The sequence below is a fragment of the Pseudonaja textilis genome, chromosome 1 (assembly GCF_049901715.1).
Source record: "Pseudonaja textilis isolate UNSWEBS1 chromosome 1, rPseTex1.2, whole genome shotgun sequence".
Classification (NCBI taxonomy): Eukaryota; Metazoa; Chordata; class Lepidosauria; order Squamata; family Elapidae; genus Pseudonaja; species Pseudonaja textilis.
Window position 1 is genome coordinate 52,710,188 of NC_141990.1, and position 21,224 is coordinate 52,731,411.

At 35.6% G+C, this 21,224-nt stretch overlaps 1 protein-coding gene across 2 annotated transcripts in view; it reads right to left on the reverse strand.

Annotated features, from left to right (window-relative positions):
• Positions 1-21,224, reverse strand: part of ITPKB (inositol-trisphosphate 3-kinase B) — a 67,966-nt gene that overhangs the window by 45,704 nt on the left and 1,038 nt on the right. For both annotated transcript variants that reach the window (XM_026695647.2, XM_026695648.2), the window contains exon 2: positions 14,454-16,306. In XM_026695647.2, the coding sequence (XP_026551432.2) occupies positions 14,454-16,106 (1,653 nt within the window). In that variant the 5' untranslated portion in view covers positions 16,107-16,306. The remainder of the gene's footprint in view (positions 1-14,453; positions 16,307-21,224) is intronic.

A 21,224-nucleotide genomic window follows, 5' to 3' on the forward strand; every position in this document is an offset into this window, starting at 1 on the left:
AATAGGAACATTAGATTTCTAATTCTTATAGATCTGCAACAGCTAAACTCATGCATTCAATGTGTAAATGCATTAGTCATTAACTCCTTAACTCTGCTATTAAGGATATACCAAACATGTAACACACCACACTGAATTACCATGTTATTATCACAAGTGGAAAGTTAAGGCTATTATTTTTTATTAGGAACTTTAAGAGACAAGTCTTTTAAACTTGCTTTAGAAAAATTTTCCACAACTGTTACAAGCATATACTGATAATGGCAAATAAGAACTATTTTAATGTGGACTAAATTAAAAGAAGTGTAATACAATACAAAATATTTGTATACATAATTCTGATGAGCATTCACTAGTTCTCCACTGGACAGCATTTTTGTTGATTCCTATTTGTGAAAAAGATGGATGCAGACTTTGTTTACTAACTCCCTCAGCAATTATATGAAAAAGTGGTGCTTCATTAGAACAAAATAGCTCTTGTGTGGAAGAAACTTTGGAGACCTCTTCAGTTTAAAATAATATATTAGTATTTATATATGTTTATAGTCCTGCCTAAAATTAGGATTACTGTTTCTTTTTGCAGAGCAATGCCAAAACAGTTATTTCCACGTGAAGATATTAAAGGATTATATTGTTTAGATCATTTATCTTTCTTGTTTACTGTTCTGGTGGTAGCATGAAGGCGATGGAAAACAGAATCATTACTTGAGCAGCTTCTTAAATTATTACCATTAAGCCTGTTAAAATAATTGCTTTCGATATGGAAACACTGCTGATTTTTCATTATTTTAAAAAGCACAGAACACTACAGAGTCTTATTAGATTAGGCAACCTGATTCAACTCCAGCTGTGGAAGAAATATACAGAGATCTTACAGAATAAATTGTTGTGTGATTGAAGTCATCAAATTGCCATAAATAAAGATTAAAAACAAAGAATGTTGCTAAAATTGAAAAAACATTTTATGTGAGTTGCATAGGGGTATAGTAGCACTGTGCTTTAACATAAGAAAATCAAGCTGTGCAAGCAGACCAAAACATTGCAGACTTGGCTCTTTAATTCCCAGATTACAGAAGCAAATCTCCCCTATTTGGAAATTGCTTTCCTAGCACTATGGATTCAAACACAAAGACAATGTGTTTGGTGGAAACTACTCAACAAACCATCCTATTATAGAAGCAACATCATAACAATTTACAAAAGTTTAGTGCTTACAAAACTTCCAATAAGGATAAATTATAGAATGTCTACGTGAAATGTACTACTACTACTATTAGTATGGTAGTTATCTATTAACATATGGAAATGGAACAGCCTGTAAATCACAATAACAGAATCCAATTAATCTGTAATCAGCCATGCTTTTAGTTTACAATGTGCCTAACCATTTTCAAGAAATACAATAATGCAATTAAAATAACCCTTTCAATCATTGTTTTCTTTGGAATAGGAGACACAGACTTCAAGAGAAACCGGAAGTATTCTGTTTTTATCCCTTGGTCTCCTGTTACAAAATGGCTAAAGGATTCATCCTCAGCCACTAGAGTGTTTTTTGTTATCATGAACTGTCACATGTGTTTCACGTGAGCAACATGTAGGTTAGGAGACACATGCTGTTTCCAAGATTTTCTTGCTGATTGCAACACAGAAAATTTAAGATGTTTATAGTTTTGCATGGTAAAATATGAGCATAATGATTTGTAAATAACTACATAAGACCAAAAAATAAATGCATTAAAAGTCTAAAGGTGCATCTGTAGGGCAAAAAGTTTTGAAAGAAGCAAACTATCTTTGAAATCAACATATTGAGAATTTAGCCACAAGCATACTTTCAAGATGAAAGTAGACTTCTTCATTCTTTATATAAGTTACAGTATAACCAAAGTTATTTTCGAATTGTGTTTTATAAATATTAAGATACAACTTTTAAATCTTTCCTAATCCTTAAGCAACTGAGTTTAATTATTTCCTTAGTATAGCCTCAGTATAGGGGTCATCAAAATGTGATGTATTGGAGAGTTAGGTTTTTTTTCACAAAAGAAAACAGACTTCCTAGATGTGTAGTCATATTGATTGTTTATAGTCCTATAAGCTGCCAGCTCACTATATTTGGAAGACATCTGGCTGGGAAAGGCTGTCTTTTTTTTTTAAAGGACTTGCAAGTATTTTTATAGAATTTGCACCATCTTACCAATAAGGAGAAGTCACTCTACCCAATTTTTCTTTTAACAGGATTTTGATGAATACTTATCTGAAATATGTATTTATGTACACCAAAGACTGGCAGTGAGCTTTCAGTGCCCAAACACCAACATTTCTGAACAAGAACAGTCAAACCCCTGTTCAAAAAAAAGTATGCTGAAATCATGTGAAATTTGTAATTTCATTATATTTTGATTATTGAAAATATTTTTGATGTTTACGGCACTAGTGCTTGGCACCTAAAAGAGTTGCTCATTATGATTTCCATATTATGCATGAAAAAAACAACACTGAAAATTACTCTTGGGAGAGAAAGAAAAATAATACATATTATGGGTATTATTCGTATCTATAATAATAATGGATATTTCTAAAAGAATTCAGATATTTTCCTGTCATGCTAGAAAGTCTTGAAGAAAATCATAGCAGCAGAGAAAACAAAATGTAAAAAATGGATACAGGCATCATACAGTGCAAAGATTTGTCCACAGCTGACAGAAACAGCTAAACCCCTGTAACATTCTGAACTATGGTATGTGAAGGGCAACAAGTAAAACTGACATCCTGTGTGTCAGGACAATATCTCACAAAGGATGCAAACTCAGGTCATTTATATGATGTCATTGTGATATCCATAACTTCTATAGATTCCTATCTGCTATACCTATTTATTTTCATGCTGCCCAGAGTCACTGTATTTGTTTGGTATAAACAAATAAACACCAAAACCTAATGATACAATATGCAAAGTATAAATTCTGCAGGTGTGTAGACTATAGTGACACTATACAACATTGTCCCAGCACAGATAATATATTATTTCTACAATGTTTAGAGTCAAGTATCGACAAAGGCTATTATTTTATGTACTGCTACTATACAATCCTGAACTTTACATCTTAGATTCTGCTTTATGGCTGAATAAACCCTACAGCTGTCACTGAGAACCCATTTATACCAAATACAGAACCCAATACATTGTAATAAGTAGTTTTAATGGTACCAAAACTATGAAAAATGTAGAACTATCCTTGAATGATGAAGAAGGAATGAGGAAGGAATGAGCAAACTCTAAAGGGGACTGTTTTAGGAAAGATTACTCTGTTTTGAAAAAGAGGAAAGTGTGAGGAAAAAATTAATAAATTCCATTTTGATTCAGTTTGGCATACATTTATAATTGAAGAACTCTGGGTTTCCAAGTTTTACTATTCTACTGTACAACAAGAAAGAGAATTCCAGAAAACCTCACTGAAGCTGTCTATCTCAAAAGGTTATATGATCAATCTTGAGAGTCTCACTACTTTCTCGAAAGAGATTGGACCTTGCCCTTTAGACCCAATATACAGTACCAGATCTTTCAAGTGTCTTACTGTCCGTGGAACAAGTTTCTCAGGCATTATTACACCAGTAACTGTAGGTGGATATGCAAGTAAAACATCTACCCAACACCATAATACTTAAATTTTTCACAATTACAACCTTAGCAGCATCCCCATGATCATGTGATCAAAATTCAGATGCTTGGCAACTGGTTCATATTCATGACAGTTGCAATGTCCCAACGTCATCTGATCACCTTTCATAACAGTGAAAACATAGGAAAAATTATATCATGTTCTCTAATGACATATGTTACTATCTTTGAAAGATTAGTAAGTATTTAGATGGCAATTTGAAATAGCCTAGAATTTTAGAACTTATTTATCAAGGTTAAAGCAAGCAGATTTTTTTAAAAAAATATGCCTTATGTGAGTATGTAAATTTGAGAATATGTAGAGCCAGTTTGGTTCTGTGGTTAATGAATCAGGCTAGAGCCAGGAACCTGTAAGTTTTAGTCCTGCCTTGGGCATGAAAGCTGACTGGGTAACCTTGAACTAGCCCGCGTCTCTCAGTCCAATCCATTTCACAGGGTGGTTGTTGCAGTGAAAATGGGAGGAGGTAGGAGTTTTATATTTCCTACTTGAGTTATTTATAAAAATAATAAAAGTGGTATGTAGTGTATGTATGTGTGAATGTATGTATGTATGTATGTATGTATGGCAGGAACAACTTGTGGCTTCTTGTTGGCCTCTGCATTGTTTTGTTGTGGGAACCCGGCAGGAAATGTATAAAATTCTCCTTGTTCAGCACCATTATTATTTGGAATAATTGCTGAACAAATAACCGTAACCTAAGAACTACCTGCACCAGGTATTTTAATGGAAGATTTAAATAAGATTAAAAAAAATCTAAATTAATGAACACTTGCTTTTTCAATTGCTGAACTGCCCCTCTAAAAAATTTTGCTTAGAAATTCTGATTGGAACTCCTTTTAATATGACCTGGATTGGCAGCTCCAGAAAACCAAATTCTTCAATCCAGCCTTGGGACCTATAAAGTCAGTTTCAGGTAAAATCATGACCTGATTTTCAGACTGCTGAAGAAAATATAAATGTTATCTACTTGTAGATCTCTATTTGTAGTTGATCTGCAGTCTCTTCTTCAGAAATATTTCCAACTCACAGAACCAGAAGCAACTGAGGATGATCTGGTTATTAAGAATAAATTATTTGGTGGAAGGACTACAAACTGAATTTTATTTTGATACTTAGAATGTGCTGGGTTATTTAAATAAATAACCACTCTCAGCAACCATATTATTAGCCAGGTTTGCATAGATGCTCCAGAAAGTACGTTTGATTTTGTTCATTGTCACTTTGTATCTTTTTGACTAGTATTCCAGCAAAAACTTCAACATTAAAATGGGAATAAGACGAAACTGTTTTGATTATTTAATGTATTTAATGCTAAATACATAAGCAATATTTGTGGTGATACCAAAGGTGTATGACTTAAGCATATGACTACATATACATTTTTATATACAAATATTTTCATGTTACTGATTGATAACCCAAATTATCTGCAACAAATATTAGATACCTAATACATTGCAAGATGGAATATGGATCTGAAAATTAATTTACCAAGGAGCAACGCAATTGAGTTTGACCGGAAATTATTGAAAATGATACACAAATAGTGAAAACTAAACCAAGTACAAGAATTTGTATTTTGGGGGGGTAAAAATGCTTACTAAATGTGACAAAACAGAAATGTTAAGATGTGTAAATAGTAACAGATATAAGTGGTTACTTGTGGTCTGCAGCATGGAATGAGTATGTCGGTGAAAACATAAATATAAGTTTAATGTAACAGAAATGGGATACTTAAGAAGTACAAGATCAAGAATGAATGAATATTGAACTAATGTGTAGTGAATACGAAGACAGGTGATCAGTGTGGAAGACATACTTATAGTTTGGACATATAGAAAAAATAAATGAGGATCAAATAGCAAATAAAATTTATGAAAGAAATAAAAAGTTTGGGGAATACTGACAAATCAAACAGTAATGGTTGCCTGTAGCGGATTAAGTTCACAAAAAAATCCTGAGAAATTTAAAAAACAAAAGTGATTTAGAAAGCAATTGATGGACATACTTGATGTTTTATGTAAACTAGATATGTTTAGATATGTTTCCTTAACTTATTTTTGTGACTTTAATTTCTTTCATTTACTACTTCTTACTCCTTTTCTGCACTTTATATAATGTTGCTTACTCTGAAAGTGAACAGCATGCTGTTTATATATGTACTGTATTTAATTCTAGTTTCTTTTTTTTCTTTCACAACAACTAGCTATTGCCAAATAATATGTTTATTTGTTTTCCCACTCCCAAGTTCCTAGAGAAGAAATAAGAGTGGTTTTATGTAGGAAATTAATCATTTTTGTTATTGTTGTTGTAATTCAGTGCTTTTGAACTCCTCAGGAAAAACAAAACCAAGGGCTATGCATATTGCTTGAATAAAATATATCATTATAAACTACAGTAAGCACATTTCAACATTATTTCTCACTAACTGCCAATCAAAGAAATGAATAAGCTTTTCATTTCAATACCAAGCACTTGCAACACTTCTCAATCTTTTGCTTATGTTTAACAGTGTTTTTTGTTCAAAGTAGGCAAAGAAGGCAACAATTTTAGAATGCTTTGTCCTTTGCTTGTCCTGGGAAGCAGAAATATAGAAGTGATTGTTCTATTTCAGTACTAAGAAATGTTTTTCAGTAATTGACCTTAGGATATGAGGCAATTTAAATAGTAACATATAACCCTTTTTTCTACTTTACATTCCACCTGGAGCCATCACACTGTGCCAGTTGGAGAAACTAAACAAGCCCTGGGTCCAAGAGATCTGAAAGGTGATAGATCAGTAAAACTTTTCAAAATATTTTTATTACAAATACAGCATTCATGAACTGTTGTGACTATGTAGCAAATAGTTTACCACAAATCCATCTGCTGTCATAATATTTTGGAGGTCACTGATACTTTGCTCTAATACAATTTTTATATTAGGATTCTATTAGCAGTTATTAAGATAGACCTTCTAAATGTTTCAAAGTTAGGGAAATCTTCCTTCATAAAGAGGTATATTGGTTTGATAATCTGGATATTAAATAATCTGGAAATTAAAATTTTAGTATATCTAGAGGTTACCAGCTTGGAGATGAGAGATTTGCTTTCATAGCCTAACTAACCTCAGCAAGCCAAATAGCCTTCTATGTTGAGCAAAAGCAACATTTTGGTAGCAACTATGCATAGACTTTCCAGTCAAAAATAGGCATGTTTACCACATTTTTTAATTCTAAAGGCATCCTCCTTAGTGTTCTTATGAAAATATTGTATTTAAAATCAGAAAAAAGTACCTTAAAAGTGCTGGACTTTTGCTTTTTTTGCCAAAAAGAGAATAGATTATTCTCACAAGAACTGGAAAACTGTGTATACAGTATTGTGAAAAGAAAGAGAACACAACTAAAAGCAAAATACGCCATCAATATCATTAATTTTCCCAACTGGGGTTATCATAGGTTTTATATGACACAAATGTATATTCTTATTTCATAAGAGGCTTTTTTCATTGTTTTTACAAAAGCGTACTCTCAAAATCACATACGTAATTGAACTGAAAGTTAACATTCTTAACTGTCTCTGGGGAAATCTTGCAAATTCTGAAGCTGTTGTTGAAATGTTGCTATATATGGATCTTCCCTCAAAGACAAACATATTGATTGTAATGCTTTAACCTAAAACAATTGTAATGCTTAACCTAAAACACATGTTCTATTATAGATAGAAGTTTTGAAACAGGAATCTGTATTTTTTAAAAACCATTTGACATGTACCCTTATGATAAATATTTCTTGATACTAAGTTCTTGCATGCTTTGTTTGGGGCCTTGAATTTACAGTACGAGAAGCTTCCCCTCAAAAATATTTTAGAACAAGCCTGGACCAACATTACAATTACATCTTCAGGGACTAATGATTCTTGTATCCTACAATCATTTTCTATAACAAAAGATTATAGAATTAAAACAGAATGAAGTATGAAATACATGATATTGTTTATCTCATTAGGAAAGTTTTGGACTCAGATCAATCATGAATGTTTTTTCCCAACTGAAGAGGACTAAGAAAAAAAATGGAGTCACTGCAATAGAACTTAAAACTGAGTAGGTTTTAAAAACATGCATTTATGGTCATAAATTCAAAGCAAACTGAAAGTTTTATTAATTGCTTCATTTCCAAAATGAGAAAAGACACACATCACACTAAGAATAAACAACACAGGTGTACATTGTGGATTGTTAGGAGCCAACACTGCCCAGAAAGCTGTAGGTATTTAAGTCATAACATGACTTTTCATCAGAGTTCTATAGTTTAGTAACAGCTGAAACTACACATGATTTGTTAAAAACAAGTGAAAGCTGAAAATTTCAGAGTAATGTTACATTCCATGAATTCCATGCTGTGTGGGGTAAGAACTTAAAACCAGCCTGATAGATCACAACATTCATTCATATAGTTCAGAAATCTAACTTGAAAACTAGTCAGTAAGATATTTCTGCAAAGCATAATGATGACAATCATCTAATTATTTCGGACATTCTATATTTATACATTTACTGCTTTTAAACATATGATATTCCATTCTTGTCTATTATATTAAATAGCTATCGACATGTTTGTTTTCCTTGCTCACAATCTTCTAAAACTTTTTACATTACCATATCTTGTGATATGTAATTCTATAAAGTATCTTTGTTAAATGGATTTTGGTCTTTTCTAGAGCCTATTATCAACAGCTTCAGCCAATAAACCTTAATTCTCACGGCATTGAAATTATGGAACTTCTAAGAGCATCATGTAGTATACGATAGATATGATGCCTATTCCCTTATTTATTATGAATTTTTAATAATCCCATTCTGTGGTACTTGTGAAAATTAATCTATTTATCTATTTTTCAGTAAACATTCTAGTTTTTCCATGTTTATACATTAGTTGTTATGATATATTGACTTTATATCATTTCTTTTATATCTGTGTTTACAAATGGATATCTGGAATATTTTTATACTAATCCATTAGATTTTTTGTGCAAAATCTGTTTTTAATCTGAATTCTTTTTCTTTGAAAAAACAAATTGTGAGTCTATGAGAATGAATTGAAAATGATTCTCTCATAGGTACAGAATCAAAATGACATCTGTGCTGGCAGTTTGTCTAACTGAAGTAGGAATATTCAGTGCAAAACAGAATGTGATCTAGATTCTAGAATAGAGAAAAATAGCATGTGCATACTTCAAAAGAATGACTAAACTTCATTGGCCCAAGGCAACACTAAGTCAAATGATGAAAAGTCTTGCAATTTCACCCAAAATGCATAGCAAAATTATGATGTTAAAATTACAACTGACTCCTTTCCAAGTATATGCTGATAATAATTTGCAATAAGCAATAAGCTATGATTTGTTTCATCAAAAAGCTGAATATGTACAACATATTTAATCTTAAACCACAGCTGATTCACATAATATATTAAATTAAAACCACAAGTATTATTATTCCTTAGTGTGATATGTGAACCAGAACCACTGAGTTACAGGACATTAACCTATTACAGGACATTAGAAAGTAACAGAAGCCTTGTTGAAAGTAACTGAAATGCTCTGCAGACACTACTGGCATAGAATATAGTGTTGCTTGGTGTTCTTATCTAGACAAGGACTAATTACATAGTGTATCTATATGGTATTGTACGCAATTTAAGCAGAACCTTTTTAAAGATAGTGATTTAGTATATTTTGGTACAGTACTAAAACAGTAAGATGGGACTTGCTTCAGAGTGTCTTCCTTTTTCAGAATAAAAATATATTAATTTTAATCTAAAACTTTCTTGTTTAAAAAGGAAATATGGATTGAAAAACATATTGAAGTAATATTGTGTTGAGACATCAATGCAGAAACTTACCCACAAAAAATGAGTTACAATAGACAAGCAGATGTTTCTGAAAGATTTCCTCATCATTCGGTGTTGATTAAGAAAAGGATGATCACCAGAGCCTTCAGTTATGAGTATTTCAATAAGGTGTATCCTACTTTAAGTCATCATTTATTCTATGTCCTTATTAGGACGTTCAGTTGAGTAACAAAAACACAAATATTTCATTCCTACACTGAATAAAAGTTTTAGTACATGTGCTGATTATAGGGGAAAATTACAAAGCAAAGGTTATATTTGGACACATTAGTTTTAAAAAAGCTAATTGGAAACAATAAAGTAGAAATTTTAAAAAGACATTGTTTGGTTAGTTTATATTTGTTTATGCATTTATTTTTATTTCATATTTCTAAACTGCCTAGATCCCTCAAAGAGAAACTCTGGGCAATGTGAAATATAATATAACCGATAAATAAAAAAGTATAAAATTAACATTAAAATTAAAAATGGAATTAGGGTTAAAAATTTTAAATGATAAAATGACAATTAAATATCAAAAGGGGAAAAAAATCCTAAAATGGCCAATTAATGTTGGAGAATAACAGATGGGGATGCTCTCGGGGGACTAGCCAACCGCATGATTACATTGTCCTCTGTGCCCATGTAAGACTGCAGAGCCAAGTTTAGACCCTTTGCAGAAGGCCAAGAGATTGGGGGCTTTCCTGTCCCATGTAGGGCTTTATAGGTGATGACCAACACCTTGAACTGGATCTGGAAACAAACTAGTATCCAGTGCAATTTGAAAAGTGTTATATGTGCCCTTCTTTGGGCACCCAATATGGCTTGTGCTACTGTACTCTGCACCATCATGTAGAGTGCGTTGCAATAGTCCAATTGGGAGATCACTATATTTCTATATAGACTATAACGTATAAATTGTTCTCAGGATCTGGATGCGTGAAATTATTTCTAGAAGATAATTAATCAGGTAGCTTCTTAATCATGAAAATACTGATGAATATATTAAAGATTCTTTATACTGAATCGGCAAAGGGGGCAGAATACTGATGTAAAATCGGAACAATTTTCAGTCCCTTTTATACTTTGTGTTTTCATACATTCAGACATAAGATTGGTTTGCTTGGAAACATTCCTGATTTTTCAAGCATTAAAATATAGCTGCAGAATATAGCTAGTCAGCAAGATTTGGGGAATGTATATCAAACTATCATCAAAACATCATCAAAACTATGTCTCAGATATTATGCTTAGCCATATAAAAAGACTGGATGGGATTAGCTGAATGGATTAGATTGCAAGTTTAACTTCCCCGTAACTTTAAGCTTTCTTCAGTCTGGCACTTTCCAGGTGTGTTCGAATGGCAGTATTCAGAATTCTCAGCTACCTGTTAGCTATTCTGTATAGGAACTGTAGAAATTATACTCTCAGCATAACCAGAACTTTTTCCACTTTAGGAAAAACTTGTTTAATACTATTGCAGAGCACATGGATTCAATCTCTAAAACGTGCTTCAAGCTGTAAAGGAGCACAAGTACAATATTTGTCTGCTTAACTAGCTGCACTTCTTCAACTCCATAGTACCTTTTAGAGATTAAATTTTGAACAATATCCCTTGCTACAATCACTGTATAAAAAAGAAATTCTTACACTATTCATGATATCATAGATTGTCAGGTTGGATTCTAATCTAACAAGCCCATTAGAAAGCTTCTTTCTCAGAGCAATCTTAATAATCTATTTTCCTCTCACCAGATTTCAAATATTATGTTGTGTTATGATTTAACCATGGTTAAATGGTTAACCATGGTTTACAGAATCAATCACAAGTGGATAATCTTTCAATATATACTGAATATGTACTGAACCATAAATAATAGTTTATAGCAAACTTTAAATGCTAGATTTACAAAGCACTCTAAACTAAAACCAAGAAACCGTGTAAATTAGTTATGGCTTAGTTAGAAGTGTGAACCCAGCCATTAACTCTTGTAATAAGTGGGTGATGCTCTGCCCTAAGAAATAGAGGTATCAAGGAGTATGCAATCCAATATCCCCCCTGTATTTGTATTTTAAAATGTTCAATTGTCTAATTTACTTAGCTTTTTTCTCTTACCCATAAAATAATGACTAGATTCTTCCCTCTGAAATTTTTTTAGAAAAATCTTCTACTTTGATTTCATTCTATAAGCTGCAAAAAAGTGGCAAATCTCAAATGTGGTATATTCTACCACATATTGACAGGCTAATATCTGACCAGATGAAAAATGATATTAGCAAATTTCTGATATATATTTGGGGAAATCTCACATGCTTTCACAGTATGTTCGTATGCTTGCAACAGGAATTTCCTGAAGCTGTGAGGTAACTATATTTTGTTAACATGTTGTCTCAGATATATATTATGCAATTTCCCCAAAATACCAAATGATGAATTACAGTATCTTCACAACAGAAATAAGAAGTCTGTGGGATCTTAAAAATATTAAATATATCCTCATCTGATCATGCTCTTAGTAAAGCATCCGGAATATAAATTTAACGGTATAAACTAGGGAATTATATGCCTAAGAAAAGTAGCTTCTACCTTGACAATAATGCCTACCTTTGTAGTTCACACAAATTAAGTCACAAGATCATGTATTTAGTATGATAAATGATGGGTATTATGGTTAAGTATAATGTGTAATCCATTAACTGTGTATCCATTAATTGTGAGCACAGAGACAATATTTTGGTTTATTTGTAGTAGGAATTGGAAATATATTAAAGTGAAAATCTGATGTACTGAGTTATGCTCAAATCAGAAATCCAGGAAGCTGTTTCAGAAGTTGAATTTTGACAATGTGTATTTTGAAAACCTGTCCATTTTATTTATATACTATATGCTCCTGGTACAAACCAGAAATCAGGAAGCAGGTTGAGGATATTAGAGCATATTTTCTGCACATAAGAATGTTTGATTATGACTAGAAAAGCAAGGGAATAAATCAGAGTTAAATGTTAACATTCAGTACTGTAAAATAAATTTAAAACAACACACCAATAGTAGAGAAAATAGCTTAATAAGGAATTATAGACTGTCTGTTCAAATAAAGATTGCCAATAAGGGAGAACATATATAAGATTATCTTAATGGGCGTGTTAGCTAAATTAGTATGATTTGCCTATCAACACACACTAGAAACAAACTACAACATAGCTTTCTCCAACGTGATGAGTTTCAGATGAATTGGTATATATGTGGCAAACCCCAAACCCTTCCCCCATGACCACCAAAGAGAAAGTAAGAAAAAGAATATATACTAAACGTAACTAAAATGGCTACACATATGTCAATTTTGGGCTTGACAGGCTTCCCCCCCTCATTTGAAAAAAAAAACCCCTGCAATGACGTAAAATACACAAAGATTGAAATCATACAATGCGCATGTGTAGCAGGCTCAGATAGCTTTGAAGACTTAAGTTTCCCTATACATATATATTTTACTTTGTGACACTGAATGTGACTATATGTATTTCTTTGTCCCATACTGCAAAACACTGGATGTTAGCTAACCACTGTATATTGATGTTGCTTTAGACATATATACATATTTCAGAATGAAAAAAGTTAGCATCATCATCATTTCCTCTACTTATTAGATGACTTACATCACAAGATGTCCAAGTTATATGCTACTTATAACCATTCATAAAAAGCCACAGCTAAAAGAACTGGATAATGCCTGACACTTGTTCTGACTTTTTATTTCAGAGTTACAGCATGAAACACCCACAATTAATAACAGCTGATACATTTCTCAATTATGAAATAAAATTGTGTGGCAAATTGGCAACTTTTAAAAAAGTGACGAATAAGTCATTCTTCCCATTCATTTGGGATAAATGTTAACAGCTGAAACTCTCTGCTCCAAGCAAGGCCTTAAAATTCAAATTGCTAATACGATTATCTGTCCTCATTTTTTTTTCAATCCATGTGGTATTTGATTATAAAAAGCTGAACCTACAACAATTATAGGCCTACACGAGTTTCAAAACCATCACACTCATTGCAAACAATATTGCACCATCTCATCTGTCCTTTCAGCACTGTAATGAGATTAATACAAAGCCACTATTGTATACTGACAGTAGGTTTAAATCACTCTTTTCCCTATTCCTAATTTGTTCTTCAAATGGAAATCTACATTGCAATCTTAGTCTTCAAATAAGCCATCCGACTTATGTACAGATAATGACAATGGAAGTAGGTATCTAATGTCCAAATGGACTTCTGCAGTACATGTGAATTTTTTAAATGATATTTTTGCTTGCGTAATGCTATGCTCTGTTAGACCAGTTAGCATGCATGCTTGTTTGGAAGAATTAGGTCAAGAATGTCAAGGAATTTTGATTTAGATCAGTAATTCTTTAACTTTAGTAATTTAAATAATGATTAGTTAATTTTCTTTAACAGATTCTACAATGGGTGGGGGTGAATCTTGATGATCTCTGGAGTGCGTTTGAAGTTTATGATTCTGTTTAGGTCTATTAAACACTTATTTAGGAATAAATCCCACTGGGTCCATAATTTAATTATGCTGTAGTTCTCCCCACCAATAAATTCCATGCCAATTTCTGGATTCCATAATTGATGGAAAGGTCCCTTAAAGTCACCTGGAATGGAGATACAAATTTTATGGCTCAGTTTGCAGACTCTTTTTCCTTTTTAATAAAGTAAGATCAGCAGAACAACTAAAAAGCAAGGAAAGTTAATATCACAGAAACTCATTTTTAAAAGACCATTCCTTAAAAAAATGTTAAAGGTACTCTATCTCCATTAAAGATGCTCAAAGAAATGTTATCACCTTGAGAAGATACCTGGCTCCCTAATCATTTGAGACATCACTTACTCAGAACTTACCACTCTAGGTTTATCCAGGGTCTGCAGGAAGGCTGGACTCTGGTCCAAGGATCGCTCAGGATCACTGGAGATATCTTCTTCAGACTCTTCCCAGGATGAGGAAAAGCCAGTGGAAGAAGCTGAGGAAGAAGACAGCTTCCTGATTGGCAGGTCCTTTGGGGGAGCTGCTCCTGTTTTATCTTCCTCCTGAGCATCCAGGTCTGTCACAATAACAGCAGGAATGGTTGCACCTCCACAGCAGCTCCCCACTTCCACTAGGGAAGGCCTCGGTTGTGATAAAGCTGCAGAGGTCCCTGACGGAAGCTGCTGTTCCTGCAGCCCAACAGCATGGGCTTCAGCCATAATCTCAGTCCGAGACTGTTTCTCAGAGAATGTCAAAGCGAACAGGCTGCTACTACCTTCCTTGCTGTCAGTTCTGGCAAGGCAAGGCGGGTCTCCTGGAGGGAGCAGCTCTCCAAGGGGCATCTCTATTGCTCCTGAGCCCTGCCCTCCAGAAAAGTCCCTCCTCCAGAGCTCAAGTTCTATGAAGCTTTGATTCTCACAGCAACTGCTCACCTTGCTTGACCCCTCCAAAAGTTGTGCCTCGCCTTCATCTGGCTGCATAATGATCCTCATTTCATCAGAGCCCCGAGTTTCCTCACAGCTTCTCCTGCTCTCCACCTCTTTGGAGTCTTTTTCTTCCAGGGGCTCACCTCTCACCTCAAAGCCCTGCCTCCCAATAGGCCATTGTCCCCTTTCCGTCTGCCTGGCCTCCTGTGCCCTGGAAATCCCATTCACCCTCCCCATCTGGTTAGAATTGGGCCCTTTCAACAATGCACATCCTTTAATCATTGGATCTGACCTCCACATCCCAGTTTGGCTCCTGCTCCCCACCTCTTCCAAATCTTGTGCTCCAAAGGTCTCTTTGGCCCAGTGCCTTGGGCCCTGCTCTCCGTTTTCTCCCTCAGTAGAGGGAGACGCACCTTCCTTGCCCGCCACCTGTAATAGATAGGTGTCCCCAGAACCCTTCTCTGCCTCCTTCTCTAACGCCTTCCCTGTGGTTTCCAGTCGGAACCAGAGTTTATCGAGTTCCTTGATTCCCTCCTCAATCTCTCGTTGCCTCGACGGGGTATCCTCCACCAGCTGCAAGGGGCGAGGTCGGCTTGGGGAAGCAGGCGACTTTCTCCTGGGCAAGCGGGGACTCTTTAGGGGGAAAGCGGCGCCCCCCGAACTGTGCGCCTGGATGTGCGCCTCGAACAGCCCCACTTTCTCAACCACCTGCACATTCTGCAGCTCCCGCTGAAGGACCCGCGACGTCCCGCAAGCTTCTTTCCAGCCGGGCGAAGGAGAGCGGCTCTGGGGGCTCGTCCAGAGAGGGCTGCTGAGCTCTCGAGGGGACTTGAGAACGGGAGCCACCTCCGTGGCCCGCGGCGGCTCGGCTGGAGGGAAGAGGAATGCAGTGGGGGAACCGCTGGAACTGCCGCTGCCGCCCAGAGGCAAAGGGCAATAGCTGCTATGCCTCTCGCTTCCCCGGACGACTCCAGGTGGCCCGTGTCTGCGCGTGGCAGGCGGGGTCTTGCTCCTGCCTCCTCTGCAGCCCCGGCTCTTCTCCTCTTCCTCGCCGCTCTTCTTCATGATCACTAGGCTGTTGAGCGCATAGCAAAACACGGCCATAGTAATGGGTCCAGCCGCCGGGGGACAGGCTCCGCTTCCTCCTCCTCCTCCTCCTTCACCCAGGTCAGTTTCTGCCGAACAGCCCACGTCCTCTTAGGAGGGGGCGGCGGCGGCGGCAGCGGCTGCAGCATTGCCCAGGGAACGGGAGACGCGTAGGGGCGATGAGCGGACCCCGGTCCACAGCTCCATAAACACGCGAACTGGATGGAAAGAGAAGAGAGAGGGGAGGGGAGAGAGTCGCGACAGTGAGCGCGCGAAAACAGAGACAGATCGAACCGGCCCTGCCAATTGGCTGCGGGAGACAAGAGTTCGGCCAATGGCTGCAAAGCTCTCGCCTCGGGAGCCCGGCTGCGAGAAAGACGTGACTTTAGCCGCAAAGGTTCAGCAGAGTCCAGCTCCGCCTCTTTTAAAAAGTTCATTATACGTTGATCAAAGCAATAGCATATTAACCTGAATCTTTACATAATCCAGATTCTAACTTTCAGTGTCAAGTTTCAGTCCCAGAATGCGCGGATAATAAAGAAGGATCCTTTATGTGAGTAGTACAGCAAGGATCGAAACTCTATGATCCCCGGATTGCCCCAAGGACCCAGGGCTCTTCAACCTTGGCAACTTTAAGCCGCTGCTGGCTGGGACATTCTGGGAGTTGAAGTCCGCCAGGCTTAAAGTTGCCAAGGTTGGAGACCCTTGCTTTAGGAAGCAGACAGACCCGTTTGATCATGCCTGCTAAAACGTGACAGTACAGTTTCTCGTCGCTTTAACGTTGAGAAAAACATCACGTTTTGGAAGCGTGACCCCACCCGCTTTGGTGAAATATTCTAACTTTCCCCAGAGTGCTAAAGCAACCCTTGGCCACAAAACGAGAACCTTATCAACCTTGAAGTAAGCTGTTTTACATCCATATAAATAAGCTTGTTAACGTTTTCTATAGTTAAAGGAATGACAGGAGGAAGAAAAGAGAGAGAGAACAGGCCTGTAAAGGCTATGGCAACATAAATTAGAAGCCAAGGCTTAATTTTCCAGTTGATTAAATAAGCAAATAGCAAAAGTGATAGGTGAATTAGAATAATGCCTCTAAATGTGTGCAAAAAAATAAATAAATCTCAGCAATCACAATCAATATTAAAAGCAAATATACATGTCCCAGGGTAGTGATGCGAAATTAAACTTGGGTGAGTCAACCTGAGATTTACTGTTCCAAGCTTTTGGATTCAATGTGGAGCCCATCTTCAGGGAATTTCTCTTTACTGGAATATTTTGGGCTGTTCTGTGAGCCATGTTTATGTGCTGCCTTCCTATTGGCTGATTGGTATGTTATTGGCTGGCGATTGGCTGTCGTTTCTTTGTGCTGCCAAGCCCTGGGTTCCTATAATTCCCTGAAGATGGGCTCCAGCATGAGTCCCAAAGTTTGGAAGAGTAAATCTCTGGTCCCGGTGACTGACCCAAATTCGATCTCACAATCAATATTGCCTATCATCAAAAAAAGCTTAATGGCAAGAAGATTGGTCTTCTTGGTCTCTTTAAGTTGGCCTTAAATTCAGATTTGTTTCATAAGAGGATAGAAGTACTGCTAAAGCTACAAGTTCTGCTTCTCAGGCAAAGCCCCAAGAAGACACTGAAATGGTCAAGAAATGGAAAAGCTTGAGATGCTATATTATCGTAAATTAGTAGCTAGTGTTACCAATCACCCACATTCTGGCCATGTCAGAAAGAAAACAACAGATAGGAAGAAAGTAGCCAAGTATCAGAAGATGTTCCATGAAAATAAAGGAGTAAGTCAGGACTAAATGTGGGTTTTCTCTTGGGAATGGGGAGGGAGAAATAATGGGATTCAGGAAAACCAAAACTCACTACACAGATTTTTTTTCTTTTTAAAACAAAAGTAACTACAGAAAGGAATGATGGAAGGCCTTAAATGCTGGCTTGGGAAGTTATGAGAAGGAATGCTGGAAGGCTCATCATTATATGCTCTAGAAATTGAATTTGAGTAAACTAAAATTAAAATAACATAATTAAAACAATAGTATTCATAAATATTTGAAACATACAGTCAGAAGCCACCACAAGGCTAAAGGAAGCAGAGCTGTAGCTTTTCCTCTGACTTCATTTTTTTCTGTGGTGGAACAGTATTGTGCAGCAACACTTTGCTCTTTTACTTAATTTCTTATTACACCACTTTAAACTGTACCTGTGCTCATTTTTATTCATCATACAGTATTGCCTAATGGGAAGCTACAAAATGTGTAGCTTTCTTGCTATTATTGCACCATCTCCCATCATTCCTGGTAGCCATACTGATGGAGTGTGATAGAAATTGGAATCAGCTTGAAAGCCAGACTTTCTGACACATTACTGTCTTGTTGGGTTAACTGATTTTTGAAACTGTCAGTAAATTGTCTCTTTACTGAAGTTGTTAGGATTATACAGGTAGCCTTTGACTTACTATCAAAGTTAGAATACTTACGACCTGGCACATTTGGGCTCCCTCCAGGGTCACGTGATTGTATTTTGGACACCCAGCGCCTGGCCTGCATTTATGGCCATCTGAAGTGTACTGAAGTCACATGACCGCCTGAAATAGGTGTTTACTTTGTTTCCAGCAAAAAAAAACATCCATTGCAGACAAAGGATTTCCTAATGACTGTAGTTTTCACTTAACAGCTACAGAATTTGCGTTAAGTTCACTTAACGACTACTGCAAAAAAGGTTGTAAAATCAGGCATGGTCACATGATGACTCATGTAATGACTGGCATGATTTACAATAGTAATTCCATGCTCAATTATTTGCAAGTCAACAACTACCTGTATTAGAATAAATTCTACTGAACTGAGTGGGATTTATTTCTAAAATCTGAGACAACACTATAATTATTTCCTGCTGTAAGGATATATAGTTTTATTAATATTACATATTTAAGTGTGTATTTATATGTGTGCTATGCTATTTGTGTATTGTAGTACGGTAGTATAGACATATTTATAATCTTATGCATAATATGCATCTGTGTAGTACTGCTTCTCCAAATGAAACTGCACCTCTTATTTTTGTATCAGTTATATAGTAAGCATTTTGATTCTGCCCTTCATGCTGTGGCAAATGTAATTGTTTATCTGTCATTCCATGTGCTAGTCTTCTGTATGAATCTTTGGAATTTATCCATCTACCTGCATACAAGAATAAAGTGTAGATTTTTTTATTTCCTAATAGGTTTGCCTAATTATTTACTCTGCTTTGAATATTTAAGTTTCTATGCTGTTGAAACTGAAGTAGAATTATATAATGTGTACACCAAAAATTATGGCAAGAATAAACCATAATGAGAGTAAGGAACCTGATAACTTTGGGAGATCATGTTTGATTAAATAAAACTACATAATGTGTAAAATATACTATCGTTATTACTTTATCTTCTAATCCACACTGAGTTTTTCAACCAAGAGCCCTGTAGTACTTGAAAGAGGACTCCCAAAGGTGCTTTTTCAAGAGGTGAGTGGACTGCCTTGTTTTTCTTTGAAGACATTTCACTTCTGATCTAAGAAGCTTCTTCAACTATGACTGGTGGGGATGATGGGGATGGTGAGGAATGGAAGGATTTATATTCCTTGCAGACAGCTAGTCATTTTCATTCTGTCCAGCTGTCTGCAAGGAATATAAATCCTTCCATTCCCCACCATCCAGTCAAAGCTGAATAAGCTTCTTGGGTGAGAAGCAAAATGTCTTTAAAGAAAGTCCAGTCCCCTCTTGAAAATGCATCTTTGGGATAACCATGACCTGAATGACTGAGAATCTCCATAGACATTTGGAAGGACATTTGATAAATACATGGGTCAGAATACATTTTTATCAGAAACATGAAAAATCATGTTCTCTACCTTTGGTGGTCAAGGTAGATATGGAAATGTGTACTTTTTAAGTTTTTATTTTTATATCTTAATGGCTGTTATGCTGGCTATAGTGGAAGATTATTCTAAATAAGGTAAAGGTGCTAGAACAGTATTTAACATTTCCAGTTTATATTGTTTTTTTTCAATTCCCAATCAGTATCTTCATGAAGAAACTAATATAGTATTCAATTTAAACAGGAAAAACAAACGGGTTTAATAGCATCTCATCCTGCCCTATGGTCCTGACTGAAATTGCCTTACTCCATTTATTTATCTGTTTGTTGGTTTAATTTATATGCTTCCTGTCTCCCTATCCTGAGTGACTCTAGGCAGCAGCTTACAATAACTTCATTGCTATAATTAACTCTTAAAGATCAAAATAATTGGACTCCAGTATTTTCTTGAATTTGGCTTCTTATCAGTGGATGTAGGCCACAATAAATATGATATTCTTTCCTTGATTTTTTTTATCCACCTCTAGTAACAATATATTATATCATTTACTATCAACCATATAAGATTTTTTTAAATGCTAAGATTATACTAAATCTTAGAAAAATTACAGAATTAGAAATATTACAGAATCCATAGCATTGGCATAGCATTGCTAACGTTACTCTTAATATTTCTAATGCTAGGTGTGGCTTGTCCAGGTCTTTTATATAGTACGCTAATTGGGAATGAACTAAAAAAAAGTAGCCCCTTTCTTTTTAGTGATCAGCTGGATTATTTTGCCACTTTAATTCAGTGATTTGATCCTATTGAGTAATCTTGTGCAGCTACATCTGGGTTTGTAAAGTTGTTCTTTGAACCAAAACTATGCTTGTTTCAACAGGTTTCCATGATATTGCTGGAGGCATATAATCAATAATTATATGCCTCCAGACAATGTTTTACAATTGTATAGCAAGCATTTATAGTTATATATATAGTTATATATATTTATAGTTTCATGCATATTTCATGCATATTTCAACTTTAATCAATTTTTAAAGTTTTCTTGAATTTCTGAAAAAGGTTCATTATCTTGGGAGTCTTTATCTTTTATTCATGTTTTAAATAACACTTTCTCACAATTCCAACAGTTGCCATTTCTGTGCAGATAATAGTGCACAAAGTAATTTGTTTGTGGATCTAGTAAATAGGAAGTCTGGTAGCTCTCTATTTGGGCAGTGGCTTATCTACTGGAAGAAGTAGCAGTCATGTTCAACTCTTGCAAACTGGGCAAATT